The 18495-nt window shown below is 44.7% G+C and overlaps 1 protein-coding gene across 1 annotated transcript in view; it reads right to left on the reverse strand.

The window, feature by feature from the left end:
- Window positions 1-507: 507 nt before the first annotated feature.
- Window positions 508-18495, reverse strand: part of APAF1 (apoptotic peptidase activating factor 1) — a 66118-nt gene continuing 48130 nt past the window's right edge. The window contains exons 22-27 of the mRNA XM_061572894.1: window positions 18173-18298; window positions 16864-16989; window positions 12997-13128; window positions 12156-12284; window positions 4383-4508; window positions 508-4182 (exon numbers count right to left, since the gene is read on the reverse strand). Coding sequence (XP_061428878.1) covers window positions 4036-4182; window positions 4383-4508; window positions 12156-12284; window positions 12997-13128; window positions 16864-16989; window positions 18173-18298 — 786 coding nt within the window. The 3' untranslated portion in view covers window positions 508-4035. The remainder of the gene's footprint in view (window positions 4183-4382; window positions 4509-12155; window positions 12285-12996; window positions 13129-16863; window positions 16990-18172; window positions 18299-18495) is intronic.

Below are 18495 nucleotides of genomic sequence, written 5' to 3' on the forward strand. Positions count from 1 at the left end.
GGAGGAGTTACGTCACGTGGGGGTAAGGGTTCAGGTATTAAAGGGGGTGAAACCGGAAGAGGAGGGGGTGACTGGAGACTGAGCGAGTGCGAGGCCACGAAGGGCGAAGGAAGGAGGAGTGGCGAGATCGCCACACACGCAGAGTACGGTCGGCACCGTCGGCCAGCGGTGACCGACCCCGAGGAAACGGGGAGCTGCGGTGAGACCGCAGCAAGGGCGGCCGGGGAGGCTGCACGAAGAGAGAGACTGCTCCGGGAGAGAGAGAGAGGCAGCAGCGGTGGGGCTGCGTCAAGGAGGAGAGAGAGAGACAGCAGCGGTGGGGCTGCATCAAGGAGAGCCAGAAGGCTGCACGCAGAGAGCAGCAGCGGAGCTGCGGTGGGAACGGCGAGAAGGCTACAGCAGCTACAGTAGCGGCAGCAGCGTCGGCAGCGGAGTGGGGAGTCTCTGGGAGAGAGCCGTGTGGGGGAAGAATCCACGAACCCAAATAAAGGACACCAAAGCCAGATACCGTGGTCGAGTCCTTTATTACAAATGTGCAGTACTCTCGTTGTCTTTCTCGTCTCGTTTATTCACGCGTAGAGTTCACACCTCCTCCTCATCATCGCTCCGTGTCTCTCCGTTCGCTCCGATGCACAACCCGCCATTAACAACACTCCATGTCTCCCCGTAACTACCGTACACTGTGTTCTCTCTATCCACTGCTACCGTACACTGTGTTCTCTCTATCCACTGCTAACCGTACACTGTGTTCTCTCTATCCTTATCGTATCTATTCCTGCTCACTGCTGCTTCGTCTCTGTCCCGGGCACCAACCACTCCAGCTCCAATCCGAACCAAGACTCCCGTCTCTCCGTTACGCTGAGCCCTTTATCCCCGCACCAATCAGTCCCAATCAATTATCTCATCCCCCGCTTTGCTACTCGCCTGCAGGCCCCCAGCCTCATGTGACCATGTTATTGCCGCCAGGCCGGCGCCGGTCATTAACCACTCACCCTCCTGACCAATCACCGGTCTGCGTCCTCAGTCACCCCTAACACTGTTGCGTCTCTTAACGACCTCCCCCTTAATGCCACGACAACAACTGTGTCCTCAGATGCTCCCACTGTACTCTGCTCGCTTGCCTAGCAACAGAACGCGTGGCGTGTGATATTTCAAGTCCTACAAATGTAACATAATTCATATACATTAAGGATACAGGAATGTTATTTATTCGAGTTAAATTACCATATATTTGTGATAATTCATGTTTGATATGTGGCGTTAAAGTCAACACGGGGTAAGGGGTTGCTTGTTTGGGATTGGAGCAAGGCATGTTGTCGTCTCTGCAGGCTGAGTCGTAAACCTTGTCTGATCACATTGCAGTCTTTTGTAGGTGTTTGAATAAAGAGTGTCTTGGCTGTTCAACACTGGCTCCTGGATCTCTCTCTTTCGGAGCACCGTAGTGGCGAGTGTGGAGCAGAGTAATATAGCAAGCTCCTAAGTAAAAAAACTATCTGTGGTCTGAGCAAGATCACACAACTAAAACACTTTAGTTTACCAGGTAAGGCCCACCGAGCTATTCGCCTTTTTTCAGAAGCGGCCTGGCCACAAATGATGGCTCAACGAAGTTGCTTATAATGTGGAAAATGTATAGCAGCCAAATACTATAAAGGTGTGACTAAATGTGGTGCGAAAAACATGAGGACCCAGATAAAAATCCACGCGACCACGGGGAGAACATGCAAACTCCAAATATGCAGGCATCAGGGTTGGAATTGAACCCATGACCTCTTGAAAACCATGGTGAGGGAGATAACATCTCCTAGCCACCACGGTGCCCTAGATCACGGTAAGACACAAAGGAGATACAGTAATCCCTTGCCAACCGCGAATTTACCAACCGCGAGATTTGAGTGCACGCGAATTTACTTCTGTACACCTGTTTACCAACCGCGAGCATCTCGGTTTGCGTGATACACGCGAATCGCGAGTCATTGCACCAAGTCGTGAAATCAAAATTGACGTTGCCGCAGAGCATCCGCCCCATGTCTCGCACACAGGCTGGCATCATGAAAGGGGGCCACAATGGTGGGGGGAGAGGTTGATCTAATTACCTCATCCATGTCCCCACACCTATTAGCACGGTTGGCTACATATGGTGCGAAAGGTCAGCATAATACATAAACCGCAGTTCAGATAGTAAAATACGGCAATGCCAGAGAAGGAGACATCACAGCTGAGACCTCACATTTGAACAGGGCAGAAAGCATAAATTATGCTGTTTTGTTGTAACTTATACTGTAATAAGATAGGAGATGCTTAGACACAGATGTCAAGTTATTGTTCTATTGGAAAGGGACGTGGTTATTTACCTCAGTGTTAATAGCCAACATCAATGTAAATATCCACAGAGAGGATATATTTAGTTAAAGTGTTTATTTTCATCAGTCAGTTCTGCGGTGGTGACAATTGTCTGGTCTGTAGCGACGTGGAACAACCTGATGATTGCGTCACAACTACCAAGGCATTTTTCGTGATCGCGTGGTTGTCAAACATGAGATCAAGCAAGGGTTCAAGGTGTTGTCTACACGGAGAGACACAAACTTGACTCTTGGTGCTAACAAATACAAATTTAGATTTCATGGGACGTTGTTGATAGAAGCGTTTTTCCGTATATCGCTTTGAAGCAAATACTGTACTGAAAACTGCCAACTTCTTCGGTGTCCAATCTGTCACCAGTACAAGAATAAAGTACTCTGCCTCACTACAAATTCTCACAGTGAATTTAATTTCCCCGTACCTAACAATACCTATATCATATGTGTGTATTCGCCTCATGTGTACAAGTATACTTTGCAAAGAGTGTGTTCTCTCAGTGTTAAGTCTGCTTCGGTTTTTTACACAGAGTATGCGGACTTATCTTTACATTGGGTAGGTGTGCTCTCTTAAGTGTGGGTACAGTGTTAAAACATTGCGTGCTCTCCCAGCTACCTTATATAATAATTCTCAGTTTGGTCTTAAAACCCTTTTGTGTATCTTATCCAGAATGGTACCAGTCACCCACTACTGTGCATATCCCATAACCAACTCGTGACATTTTCTTCTCTGACTCAGTTTCTATGGTCAGCGAATTCCCCTCGTCGCCAACCAAACAGCACCATCCCTCTATACTCTCAAAGTGTTTCATAAAGCTCGACCTGTCCTGCGTCTCAGCTGCTTTGCAACTCCGGTCCGGTCCGTCACTCCAACCCAACTCCCACTCTAACCCCTCAGTTCCATTTTATCTACCTCACCAGCCTTCTAGAATTGTCTGTATCCCTTCATATCCCAGTGAACTGTCAGCCCCGGTAGCTCCTACTAATCTGCTTTGCAACATTTTCCTCCTGCACTGTTTTCCTCCTCTCATCTCCATCACCGCTGTCTGCTGCTTACTGCTTATCTATCAGTACACTAGCATTGGGCTCACAATAACATTCACTACAAACAAAGTGTAAAACAATCCGATAATTGCAAAAATTTGAGCCACTGCAGATACAAAAATTACACTTTTGGTAAAACTTAAAACACGTACAAAACATTGGAATGCAAATATGGCAAGAGATAATTGGCCAGCCAGGTAGCTCAGTGGTAGAGCAAGAAGTTCGCAATTATAAGGCTGCCAGTTCAAATCCTGGCTTGGGATTCGACTCCAGCCCATTATCCCTCCAAAGTCAATAAAAATACGCACCACTTTGTGCATTCGTCAACAGTGGTTATCCTATTGATAGACCCACCCCTGATATAGGAATGTATCATTTACACTGGCTCAGGGCTGTAAACAGGAGATGAGCATTGCTTCAATGCTCATTTAAGCAGGAAATAACTTTGAAGAGGTCTTCAGTTTACAGTAACAAAAGCACACTTCGTGAGACAGCAACGTGGACTCAAACCCTCGCTAATTTTAGGAGCCAGGCACTTTGGCTTGCTTGAAATTTGCATAGTGAAGTCGCAGAAGTTCCTTTTGCACGTGATTATTCGTCTTGGCTGGTGGGACGGGTCCTGTCGACACTGTCCGGCTCAGGGCAGCAGGGACAGCATGTAAAGCAGCCCAATGGAGTCCACGGTGACCAACCGATTTCCATCTGGAGAGGTGTGCACGCGCTTCAGGAGACTCCCTCGAGGGTAGAACGTCTGTAGCACACGTCCACTCTCCACATCCCAAAACTAGCAGACACGCAGATAGACACAGACACGTGCACACAGACACAAAGACACACACAAAGACACACACAAACACGCACAAAATATATACAAAAACACGTGTACACAGACACAAATAGACACAAATGCCCACACAGTGTTACACAGTGATGAAGGCACAGAGTGCTACACACTGAAGGGGTTGCACATCAGGAATAGCTCACTTTGATGTTGTCAGCTGCCGAGAGTAATATCCGCCCCTCTCGCACAAAGGACACCTGAGTCACCCAGGCGTGATGGCGAGCCGTGGGCTGGCAGCTCCACTTCTGGCCACTCTCCACACTCCACAACTGCAGCACAGAGCATACCCACACACCGTTTCACATACCACATGTACTCCATATCATATTACCCACACCACACCTAAATGTTTGACATACTACACCGCAACTATTCACATTCCACACCACATCCACACCAACCACACAACGCAATGCCTACCCACACCGTAACGTATATACCACACTCCCACACACCGTAAGGTTCCACGTATGATCCTTATGGCGGTACCCCGGGGTACCAAATAATACAAAAAGGCAATTAAATATTTTATTTCTCAGACACTATTTTTTACAGGGGTGTACTTAACTCCGCGACTGGGGTACCAATCAATCCGAAATCAGTGCTACTCCGCGATGTTGATAACGGATTTTTAGCATAAAAAATCCGTTATTGAAAAATTCAACTTTGAATAGTGCATCGTGTACAGCTCGTCGAGATGAGTCGATTGCTGCATTGCTGACCATCACCAGATTTAAAATGACTGCATCACGGACATTATGCGAGAGCCGAGGTACTATGGTACTCCGGGGTACCGCCATAAGGTTCATATCACAGCAAAGACAAAGATCCACCGTATAGCATGAACAGACTGTTGGGGCAAGTGCTGTTAGCAAGCACCGATGAAGGCCGGCACGGCACACGAGGGGGTGGGATGGCCAACACCACGTCCCGGCTGCCTTTGTCCCTTCAGTGGCGATGTTTACACACCACATCAGGTACTCATTTGAGGCTGAGTCGACCTAGGGGAGGCCCAGGACCGGTTCAGATAATCGTCACTGGTGTTGGCCTTGAGTGGGAATCAAACTCAGGTCGCTAGGTTCGTAGCACAACGCGCTAACCGCTACACTACCGTTTCCCACGACATATCACAGCACACCCACATAAAAACGCAGTTTCAAGCACACCGCACCAGAACTTGATAAGGGTGATCTAGGCCAGTCTTGCAAACGGGACTAATCCTTGTTTCTTGGGTTCTCAACTGGTTAAAACAGAATCAGTTTGAACTTGAACAAAAAAACAGGTTGATCACATCATACGGGACATTGTGACAACCGGTCAGTTTGATTGTGTTGAACCAATGCTGCTGAAGCAACGTATTTCCAGAAAGTCATGTGGCTCCTGGGATGCGTAAAAAAACACTTATTTTTGTTATATGACAGATATGTGGAGATATATATACTTTTGCCATACAAGCTGAAAGATACTTCCATAGATGTTGGCAAACAACTCAACACAATTTCGATTTAAAGCTTTCGTGACTGCAGGGATTCATCTTCTTGGTTTTTTCGGCAAAGTCACGTAGAAGGGAAGTAATAAAATAATAAAAATAAAACATAATAAAATAATTCTCACGACGTTTCGGCCACAACGCAAGCAGCCGTCCTCAGGTGAAGAATGAAACACCACATATACAAACACAGAGACAATTTCAACTGAGAAGATGGATTCTGGCTTAGCAATCATTGGAAGGGCGTAATAAACCATTTCGGATCTTAACTGATTGTGTTCACGTTTACGGTGACTTTCAGACCGCGTTCCACTCACTGGCATTGTATTCTCCGCAAGGAATGGATTCTTTGCTCCGCTGCAAGTTTCCCCCCACGACTCACCCATTGACACGACGGTCAATGATACAGTGTATAATAACAAATAGTATAACATTTATATGCTTAATACAATGTACAAAGTATTATATAGTATCGTAATTGTATAGTAAACATATAGCAGTGTGATACACATTAGGGTGGGTAGAATAATACATAGTGTTATATTAAAATGTATAAGGTATAGGGTGGTTTATAGCAATACAGTATATCATTTAATGTTGGGTTTGTCTATGGCAGTATATAGTACGGTGTAGACTCGTGTGATGTAAGAGAACAAAGTTTAGATGGAAGCATATTATATAATTTTTACGACGTAGAATTGTAATGTATTACTGTCAGTAACTCAGCTTATTGTAGAGTATAGTAAGTATACTGATGATGCTATGTAGTTTATACTTTAGTTGTTTATGTAGTTTATACTTTGTTTTTTTACGTGGTTGTTTAGCAACTGCAGCTACATACTATTAACATTCCTTTCCTTTGTTAATGCTACCCCCCTTCCCCCTCCATTTGATGCTGCTAATCCTGCATAATGCACGGGCATAATATTAATTTGAAACCCCCCCCCGCCCACCTCCTACGCATTTTCCATATGCTAAATTCCTCTTGATATGCAAATTATTTTGTCTAGGCGCTCTTCTTCCCACCTCCCCCCCTCCAACCCAGCTTAAATATACACTCCAAGCTTGGTGGTATTTCATTCTTCACCTGAGGACGGCTGCTTGCGTTGTGGCCGAAACGTCGTGAGAATTATTTTATTATGTTTTATTTTTATTATTTTATTACTTCCCTTCTACGTGACTTTGACGAAAGAACCAAGAAGATGAACTCAACACAAGTTGCTACTTTTCAAATTAAAATACTGCCCTAAGTGCTCTATGTCAGGTAGAGTCCACATGCTGTAGGAATGGTCACATCAAGAAGGCGTCTTGTTCATAACCCAGTGATTCCTGTCATCGCTCACACCAACACATGCCCTGCCATCATCATGGATGATGAAATCAGTTACAGGGAACCCCCATAAACGTGCATCACATTACTAGGCCCAATGCACACGTTAACCAATGTTCGGTCATGGATAATTTTGGAAAAAATTTTCGACTTTTTCTTTTCATTAACATCACAAAGCCTCCATCGTCCCCAGTGCCCATCACTATCGTCACCACCATCGTGTCCCAGCAGCAAACGCATTCACCACTTATTGTAGAGGTTCGCGGTTTGAATCCAGCATACCGCCCTGATTAATAGTGCTGCTGTATTAACTGTATTAACCATAACAAGGTCTGCTTCAGGGTGGATGTTAAAAATCCGGTGATGTCACATAGAAACTGGAAGGCCATCACGTGCCGACGTCGTGGTCCAAATTAGCCAAATTTGAAAATGTACCTGCACATAACTTAATCGGGAATACAAAGCATGGCGAAATGGGATTTATTGGAAGTTATTGTAAATATGTTAATGTGAGTGTATAACAGGGGAATGGTTTACCCATAAAACACCCCTCATGTTGACCAAGGGATTGGTTTAACCCACCAAACAGCCCTTATGAATCACACGGAAATGGTACAGCCCATAATCCACAGCTGGTCACTAGGAGAGGAAAGTTCAAGACTGTGAGAGCCATGTGCAATATCGGCATGAGGTCTTTGCTCAAGGACGAATCATTTGGATATTTTGGGCTAAGGACAGGTGTACAGTAGTTTAATTTAATACAGTAAGAAAATGACTGTTTAGAGAATGCAGATACATGGGGGAAGCTGGTTTAAAATTATGTTAAAGTGAACACCAATACAGAAAATCGTACTGTATATTTACTGTATAGGTATAGATTGTGTTATACAAGTGTATAAACCAATGAAATGTTGACTATGGTTGAAGGTATTACACCAATAAATGTTTATTTTGGGTTAATACTGTTAATGTGGAGAAGTAATGTTCATGTGTTACGATGTTGTTTATATCTGAACGTGATTCCCAAAATATATTACGAGGACATAATTAGAGAAAGTAGGCGTAATATAATTGTCGAAGAGGGATATTGGTGGGTGTTATGGGGCTCTGTACAATGGTGCGTTCATTGTCACGGCCACGTTATTTGGAGCTGAAGTCAATGAGTGGCTGAAGAGGAGATGGATAAGGTGGTGACTCCGCTGAGAGCATCGTCAGGGGTCGTCAGGCTATGCAAGAGGATTTTAAGCACGCTTCCCCTGTTGACATGGAGAGAGCCGTCGGGCTCCCTGCTCATCTTTTGGATTCCCAAAGACCTATTCCACTCCTGCAAACCAGGCTGTTATAGCAACGGCAGTCTAGTTACAGAGACAGTGCTCCAAGAATTGAAACGTCCAAGCTCTGTCACTGCGCTTCTGTGTGTGCAAAACCGGAGTGTTGCTGTGCTATCTAATTGTCCTGTTTTTCATGCTTGTTTTTTTAATAAACATGAGATAAAAGGCTCTTGGTCATGTGTCCACCTGTTGCATCTATGCCCCTTTTTCCAAAAATTTATATTAAGAATAATTAGGCCAAAAAATATATATTTTTTAAATTAAATAATGAAAACAACCCGCTAACCCTCGCATGCCACACAAAAAAAAAACGTGGAAGGCCATTAAACGGCAAGACTTCGGAGCACAGAGAGGTCAGAGATATCCAGATGGCCGAAAGGTCGATGGCCTAACCTTCCCAAGACGTCTGGAGATGCACGGATAACGTGTAGAGCAGAGAAAAACAACTGTTGCAACTCGCGTTTTCTTTAACGTTTTCCTTAACGACAAGTAGAAACTTAACAAAAAGAATCAACCAACGGTATAAGACTGCAGCCTACAATAGGTGCTTTGTATTAGTAATTCCCTTATTTTACTCGTACTCACCGCATATATATTATTTTGTATTGTATGTTTCTATTTACATGACCTTACCAAAAACTAAAGAATACGAATTCCAGCAGTCAAGAAAGCTTAAGTGGAAACTTAGTTACACTTAACCTCAGGACATTAAAATATAACTTGAGTAAAACAGTGCAATCCCTGTATACAGATAGACAACAAACGTCAAAATCTCCTCGGCCACCTTTGTCTTCCAACGGTTTGGCACAAACACACATGCGCAATAAATCCGAGGAGGAGTCTGGCCTCGGGATGACCCACTCAGAGGGAGTGGGGGGTCAGGGCGGTGGCGAGGAGGGGTCGGGAGGGTGGCTGTTTTTTTCGGTTTTGTTGTTTCTCTCGCAAGAGATGCGCAAGGAGGGGGTCAAAGGGTCGCGAAGGGGGGGGTCTGTGCCTGACACTCCTAGCGTCTATTTTTTTCTTCACGTTTTTGGGTTTTAAGCACAACGCACATCACGCAGAGCAGTCTGGTTCGAGTCGCGCTCAGTCTCGTGACTTGGCTTGCGACGCAGCGTTGCTAGGGAGGCTGAGTTGGGCGTATCGTGCCTCGAGGAGAGATGGAAAAGAAGAGCGTCGTTAGAGTCGCAGAAGTCTGAGTTCAGCCTGGGTCGAGGCTGGGTTTCAGCCGTGCTCCGGTGGCGGTGCCGTCGTGAGGGAGCAAACACCGATACCGATGGCCGGTGTCGCTTCTCGCAGAACGAAGTGGCGAGGTGTGGTTAAGTGCGAGTGAAACTGACGGAGATTCCAGTTATCATTCTCGAGCAATAGCAAAGTCAACTCAACGTCAACCCAACGTCCACCCAGCAACGAACGAGAACATCGTTCATCGCCAGAGTGCTCCAAGCCGGTGAGCGCACACAGCCGCGTCGTCCAGAGCCTGAGCCAACGCAGCCCTGAAGTAAGGGCGGGTGTCCGTGTGAAGCTGGCAGCGATCAAGGAGAAAGCAGGGAGAAAATGAGGAAGAGGAGAGCGCCATCGAATGCGCCGTGTGTTTAATACACACACATATCGATCAGCACCCGCTGAGAACAGACAAGACGTCCAGCAGTGGACGACGGAATCATCGCACCACGACGGCGAGCGTCGTGCCGACTCGTCATCCAGTGGTGGAGGAGCTGCGCGCTATCCAACAACGGAAACAGCGCAGCACCACGATGGCGAGCATCGTGCCGACGCCGCTCAATCTAGCAGCAGAGAGAGAGAGAGAGTGCATGAGCAGCACCAAGCCCCTGGCGCCATCAAGCGCCAAGCAACCAAGTTTCTTCAAGGAACATCATGCCAACGCCGCTCAATCTAGCAGTGGAGAGAGAGCGCACAAGCAGCACCACTCGGGCGTCACCGAGCGTCGTGCCGACTCGTCATCCCGCAGCGGAGGAACTGCGCGCTATCCGACGACGGAATCATCGCGCGCCACGATGGCGAGCGTCGTGCCGACGCCACTTATCTAGCAGTGGAGAGAGTGCACGAGCAGAGACACACCCGAGTGAGGTAGAAAGACGGGCTCGCTGCGGCCACGCCCAAGTGAGAGAGAACCTCTCTGGTCGCTGGTGGTATAACCCCTCCCCCACCGCCCGCAAGCTAACGACACAACTCCCGGCTCTAAAAAAAAAATTTACAAGGGGACAACGCACACACAACACCCACACAAATAAGACTTTCAAAAAGTTATCTTTGTGTTTCAAAAAGGGTTGCCATTTCAAGGTGGTGTGTTCAATATCAACTGATCATGCAAAGCAGTTGCTGCCGTCGAGTTACATGAATAAGAAGTGTTTAGTCATTCATTTTCGTTAATTGCATAATCTTGCTCATGAATCTATTGATGTATGCTTTCGCCTTTGCATATTAGAGTGTCATATGTTTTTGTTTAGAATTAAAATTGCTTAACAAAAGCGTTGAGTGTTTCTTTCCAAGTCCATGCAAAACTGTCTTATTTATAAGAACTGTATCCTGCGTTGAGATATTAATTTGGAGACCTAACATAATAATACAAACACACTAGGATAATCAATACATGTTTAATCAAAGATAATCGTTTTATCCTGATTGATACAACTCTGGATAACGAAGCCAAGTCTAATTATCATAACTGCACACATTAACATAATTGCAAGCATTCGCATAAATTAATATGATTATCTCCGTGATTATCGTAATTTATGCATATAATTATACACATTGGCATAATTTATGCGAATTACGCATTTTTTTTCTTCCAATTTTCATAATCCGGTAAATGCAACACACCCTCCTCAACCCATCGGACTCTCACACACCCCGAGCTGCAAATTATTCCGCTCCGTAACACGTAGCGTCAAACATCGCCCGATACTGGAAGCCTTCAGATTGCAGGCCAGGTGCTGATTCATCTTGTGCCACACAGGGCAAAGGGGGTGCCATTTCAAATGCTTGCGATGAGATGTGAAGCTGCTTATGGACTGCAAAGCAGTCTCAGATGCCCCTGCATAAAGGGAAATCTATGAGATGCAAATCACCACTGTAGCAGAATTTAATCATTTCCAACTCCAATAACATGTAATGCCTTTCAATTGTGGATTATTTACGGATGGTGCCTGCTCCCATAATCTGTGGCACACCGCAACAGATTGAAAACGCCTTGCGAAGGCGCAAACCAGCATCCGTAAAAGTTAGCGGTGCTAAAGCAGAGCTACAGAGTGAAGCTGCAGAGAAAGCGCAGATATAAGATTTTTTTTATTTTGCCTCAACACAGACTGGCTGTGCTCATGTGATTTGTTGAGTTGAAGATGTTTTGCATTTTGTATACTTTATGCACCTGCCCCACCTGGGTACGTGCGCTGGAAACAAGTCATACTTTCAGCATTTTTTAGACTTCATCATGTCTAAAAAAATTCAAGACATTATTTTACACAGAAAATATTACCTACTTTTAATCCGCAAATTTAGATCGGATTAGTATAGCCGCTATTCACATGCTGTGCTTCCCCTGTTACCTGTGATTTTTTTTGTAAATGAACAAAATAACACAGCTCTTTGCTCCTATAATCCGTGGCACACTGCGTCGGCCCAAATTTTAGTTTTTTACGGATTATAGTTGTAACCTCCGTGTTGCGTGCCGTGGATTACAGGATCTGTGACATGGTCCCCTCCCTGCACATTAGCGTGGATTATTGGATTCCTGCTGCATTACCATCACAAAACCTTCATCGTCCCCGGTGGCGAGGATCTTCCCGTCGGGGGAGAAACCGCAGCTGCGAACGCAGTCCGTGTGTCCCTTTAGCACATGCAGCGGCATCGCACCACCGTCCAGCTGCCACACCTGCGTACGGTGCGGTGGAAACAAATCACTGTTCACCGTGACCCATGCTCTCATGATGCAGACATGTGACCGTGCTCTCATGATGCAGACATGTGACCGACGCTCCACCATCACCACGTCCTCAATTCCATTCAACATGTCCACGGGCGACACAAACACACCGATAAACTTTGTCTGGAGCATGTTGACTTAACTTTGAATCTCTTCCCGAAACCTGAACAAAATGTTAGTGTGACCCAAATATAAAAATATAAAAGCGGCAATTATAATTGAAATGTTTACTTTAAGTCCTAGAACTGCCAAATACAAGTATTAATCTGGCAATGAGGATGTTTTAGTTTGTCCAAATTTCAGGATTAAAGTCAGCCGAAAAATAATAGAATCAGAAGGTCATGAGATCAAATCCTAGGTTGAGACTGACTCAGCCCATCATCCCTCTGGGTTCGATAAACTGAAAACCACTTTCTGGGGAAATCAACAGTGGCTGTCATAAGGATCGACTCAGCCCACCATAGTAATGTGGAATTTCCACCACTGGCTTAGAGCTGTAAAGTTGATATGAGGCACTGCCCTGAATGCTCATGTGAGCAACATGAGACTACACAGTGAGTGTCTGGTTGACTGAGTCCTCAACACGGGTAGAGATACCAACGAGTGAAGTTAACACGAATAGTATAACAGCACGAAGGTGAAGTAAGTTGTCTGTGCTCACCTTTGCTGTCTTATCGGTGCAGGTGACGACAAAGAGGCCTAGGCTGGGCATCACCTGGCACGACAAGATGGCGGCGTGTGGCTCCTGGCCACAAAATGTCCGCACTAATGACAGCTCGTTCAGGTCCCACAACTGCAAGTAAAGTGGCACAATAACAGGATAGTGGCAAACACAGCATAATACAGACAGCACATTAAACTATTTCAACTTTTTTTTTATTTACATAGAACTTACCTCACCAATGAGAGGAGGGCAAAGTTCAAAAATTCATCCCCAGACTGCCCTAAATGCCTGCGGGGAACTATATAGACATACCTGCATGCCATTTGTCTGTGCCTGGATATCACTAGATCGTATCAAGACACTTAACTATTTGAACAAAAAATATACATGGCCCTCGGTAAAATCCCCTCCACAGCACACTCTACTCCAAAATTGTCAACGTCGTAGCGAGAAAAGCTATAACTAGGCAACTGAATAGATCACGAACCCTCATTGTAGTTTGTTACCTACGTCAGACGAGTCGGCTGGCCATGCTGCCCATGAGGGGGGGGGCGGGGTCAGTGTCTAACGAAGTACACTTTTTTTTTTAAACATCCCATCCATATCCCCTTTCTAAGGTGCGCCTCTCTCATGGGTAGGTTCTCAACAGTTGCCGTTTTCTCTGGCAGAGGGAATGCGGTGATGGAAAAATGAATTCCCAGGACACCCGTGAGGGCAATCCCCGCAATGTTTTTTTTCACGTTGAATGGAGCCTATCGCTAAACTATATAGACCTTCTTGAGTGCATATGCATCTTATATTTTTAGGTTTTTTCGGTAAAGTCACGTAGGTAAAAATTTAAATTAATAAAAGTAAAATAAAAATAAAATAAAAATCACAACGTTTCGGAGGCAACACAAGCTTCCGTCTTCAGGTGGAACAGTCACAGCATGATAGCTGTATCAAGTGAGAGAAAATTCCAAGAAAACCGTATTTGTATATATACTGGTTGAGGGTGGGAGGAGCCAAGGTAGGCCCTGAATATTATTTTTGTGAGGTTCGGTGCGGCTGAAGCACGCTGTTAGGAATGAGCCTTTGTTGTGTAAACTAGGTGCGGATGATGTAAAGGTGCATGTAAAAGGGACTGAGCCTTTTTGTTATGTAGAGATGATGCGGCTTAAATCGCTGCCAGAAAATGAGTCTTTGTTGTGTAGAATGGTTGACTGAGCCTATTGTTATGTAGAAGTGGTGCGGCTGAAATCGCTGCCAGGAATGCTCCAAATATGTGTAGTTAAATCTGCATTTGCATCTGTTGAAATAGCTTGACGAAATTTCATCCGCCGATAAAAAGCTCGCTCCCTCGGCCCCATCGTCTGCCTAGATATATATATATATATTTTTTTTACCTGGTACACCTCAAGCAGTTCCTGCTCAAGGAAGAAACATACCCAGATGGCACACCCCTCCCCCTGTCATGATTGTTACCCTTGTCTGTATGTGCCCTCTGTTGTGATCATTGATATTGTACTCTAAGGTTTTTTGGTAATGTCACGTAGATAAAAAAAAATAAAGAATAAAAATTATAAAAAAAAATAATAGAAGTAAAATAATAAATCACGACGTTTCGGAGGCAACACAAGTCTCCGTCATCAGGTGGGACCGTCACAGCTAAATTTACTGTATCAAGTGAGGAAAAATCTAAGAGACAAGCTCTTAAATACGTGACTTTACCGAAAAAACCTAAGAATATGAATACTTGCAGTCACGAAAACTTCAAATCTAGAATAATTGATATTGGGTAAAAAAACGTTTATTTTACCAGGTAAGGCTCCACTGAGCTATGTAGTTCTTTTTCAGAAGCGATCTGGCCATCACAAATGATATCTCAATGAAGTGGTTTATCATCACGTGTAAATATATATAAGCAGCCAAATACTCAAAATACATGTGGATTCTAAATGTGGAGGGAAAAACCGGAGGATCACACGACCAGGGAGAGAGAGACATGCAAACTCCAAATATACAGCAGGTGATCCACTTCTGTATAACGTACTTCCCACACCATTTAGGTCATAAGCACAGACATAGGTGCAGAGATTTACACAATATCTGTCAAATAAAAAAACAATTTTAAGCAATAAATCTATCTAATGTGAGAGAAAAATCCACGCAGCCATGGAGAGAACATGCAAACTCTAAATATACAGGCGTTAGGGTCGGGACCAATCTCACAACCTCCTGCATATCAGGCGAGGGAGATAACATCTCGCCACCATGGCGCCCAATTATAATAGCATGCCCTGGTGTATTGATTGACAAGTAAAGGAGGAATTTCAGAGATAGATTGAAATTAATGAGGGCCTGAGATGGGGTAGGGACTGATACTTTTTTTCACTGAATATACGTGTGGATAAGAGAAGAATAGGAATTTAAGATGTGGTCATATCAACTTGTTATAGTAACGTGGTAAGAGCAGCAGAGTGGACGGATGAAGAGAGAAAATCATGAACGTCGAAAGTCAAGACACTGACAATTATGTGGTGAGAAGCAGCTGATCATAGATAGGAAATCAATAATTCTACCATAATTTATTAATCGAGGAAAGCCTTTACAAGTCTCAAGACTCAGCAGGATCTTGGAGTGATATGTTTGACCAATTCTCGTTTAAGCAGTATTTTGCTTGGGAATTAAAGTGGCCAGAGAAAACCCACATTTGTGAAAGGATAATATTTAAACGTCTGTACGGAACGCGAATAAATTAATAGGATGGGAAGTATTGGCTTTAGCTAACATACACCACAATAACCAGTCTCGATTGAACTCATTTCTTTTTAACTACTTTTGGTGTTTAGTTTGTTCTCCTTCCCCCTGCACCTACGATTATCATGGTTGGCTATGTATGGTGCAAAAGAAGTTCAACATATACATGCAACACGGGGATTAATGCAGCCAAGATCAATATTTCTAATTCATAGATTTGGCCAAATATGTGTGGTAAGACCCTCCACCACTAACAGCCAAACAAATCAATTGCCAGACATGCGTTTGACATGCCGATTACAATTATTGTTACAGTGTTTGGATAAGTTGAAGAACAATATTCACAAACAAATTTATCACTTTGTATAAAGTTTCGCTTGAAACTGGAGCCAAACTTTTTTCAGACAAGATCCAAGAAGTCAGAATAAAATTCAAAACCTAACCCAAAAATAAATGTTTAATCAAAAGGTTTTAAGGTTGCTTGACGAAAGGAAAATAAAGGTTACATGAAATTCAACTGGTGACATTCCAATGCTGAAATACTACCCGCAAATTACTACATTTGATTACACACAGCGACAAAGTCAATCTCTAATGTGAAAACCTGTCTGGACCCTCCTGAAAAGGGTTGAGACTCCGCATGGCTTTCCTGAGTAAACAATAAAAGCCTGTACTTGACCCCTCATACAACACCTGAAATAAGTTTTCAGAATAGAGGGTTGGGAGACAGGGAACAAGGATAAGGGGCATAACAACGGCAGATTAGACGGGAGCCGGACTCGGGGGGGTAGAAAGAAAAAATACTCGTCTCGTCGTCCCTTATGTTTTGCTGCTCTTTATGTCAGCTGTGTTTCAGTTAAACCCCTCTCTCCATTCATCATCCCTTCCCCTTTACTAAAAAAAAGTCACCCTTTCCCCCTTCGGTGAGACCCCCCCCCCTTCCCCCGTATGGTCTGATGCAGCGAGCCCGTTCCGCATCTTTTTATCCTCTTGATTTTCGTAACCGGTTTGGATTATGTTAATGGTGTGTACACATAACGGTCCGGCACATTGCCTCAATAATAAAAAAAGGCTGTACTTGAATACATTTTGCGAGTGTGTGCGGTTACCGCAGTGAGGCCTTACCTTGGTGGTTCCGTCAAATGAGCAGGAGAGCAGGAGGCTCTGGGACAGAAGGCAGAAGCACTTCACTTCCTCTGTGTGCTCGTCAAGCAGGGAGCACTGCCCCCCCCCTTCCCTCCACCTCCACATCTGAGCACAATGGAAGACAATTAATTCAACCTCCATTTATAAGAGCAGATAATTACAATTTCACTTGCAAGTAAGTTGACACTCTCGTAACAATATTCTTTGCATTTATGTGGCATTGCTTAAATGCCCCGACGACTCGAAGAACCTTAAAATCCTCGTGGCACGTCCCCACCTTTGACTGCGACTCCATCATTAAGAGTCAAGGTCTTCAGAGAGAATCTAATTCCCTTCCAAAGTCAATTAAAAGTAAAGCCCCTATCTCATTGCAGATGTCCCTATGAGACAATTGCACCTCCGATTAGCACGGTTGGCTACGTACTGTGCGAAAGTAGTTCAACATAAAGTACATACATAGGTGACTAAGCACCGGCCTGCAAGCAGTGGGCAATAGTTCACCAGTAGGGGGCAATGATTGCTATGTTTGTAATCCCAATTCGTGAGTCATTTGCCAGAAATTTTTTGCGAATTCGGAAAACTAGGAACACATCGCACACACAATTGCCTACTCGTTTGGAACGACGTAAGGGGATTTTTGACATACATCCGCAGCATTAACCAGGATGGCCTGCCGGATACGATCCACGAGCCTCTGTAACAAGCAGTGAACACGCTATCGCTGGGCTATGGCTTATTTCACACAAAGCCCCCTGCTCACTCTTAACATGTCCCATGGAGATGAGAGACCCCATGACGCTGTTTAATTATTTACCACTGTCAAGCAGCTCATGCATTGCTATGAATTAAGAGCGGAAACATCTAGTGTCTGTGAATCCTCTTATATGCGGTCTATCTTCCACATCATCGTCACAGAAGAGAGGCGTTCTCCTCAATGTGAAAAACGTGTCCCCTTGTGTCACAAAAGTTTGGGTGATGCCCAGTGGGGGGTGAGGTTGCTGTCATCCGAATTCAGTAAATTTGCAGGTAACTTTTCAGCATCAGAATGTTTGCCCAATAATGGTTACTTTATTTTAAACAATAATTTGTGGGAGGAAACGGGGGATATCACATACAGAACATGGTGGTGTAATCTCATACAGAACGTGGTGAGAGCATACAAACTGTGCACACAGATAGGCGTCCGAATCAGGAATCAAATTTAGGGGCTTCTTGCTGTGACGCACGGGTGTGTATGCACGTGGGAAGTTGAGTGCATGGGAAGTTGAGTGCATGTGAAATCACGCACCCTCAGAGTTGCATCATCGGAACAGGAGAGGAGAACGTGTCCGTCCATCAGGAACTGGCATTGTCTCACGCACTTTGTATGCCCCTCCAAAACGTGCAGGATGTTGCCACTCTCTGTGTCCACAATCTAGTGCACACACACAACAGATCCCTCAAACTATGGGGCAAGTTAAGTTTATTATATTTAACTAGATGAAAACTCTTTAGAGACAAGGAATAGTCTCATTTGCAAGAGTGACTTAGGTGACCAACGCTATGAGAAACGTATGGGGGCCAGCACGGTGCACGGGGGGGTGGGGGAAGTGGTGTGGCCTGAACCACTCC

This window comes from Lethenteron reissneri, chromosome 7, assembly GCF_015708825.2.
Source record: "Lethenteron reissneri isolate LAM-NWPU_2019-01 chromosome 7, ASM1570882v1, whole genome shotgun sequence".
NCBI lineage: Eukaryota > Metazoa > Chordata > Hyperoartia > Petromyzontiformes > Petromyzontidae > Lethenteron > Lethenteron reissneri.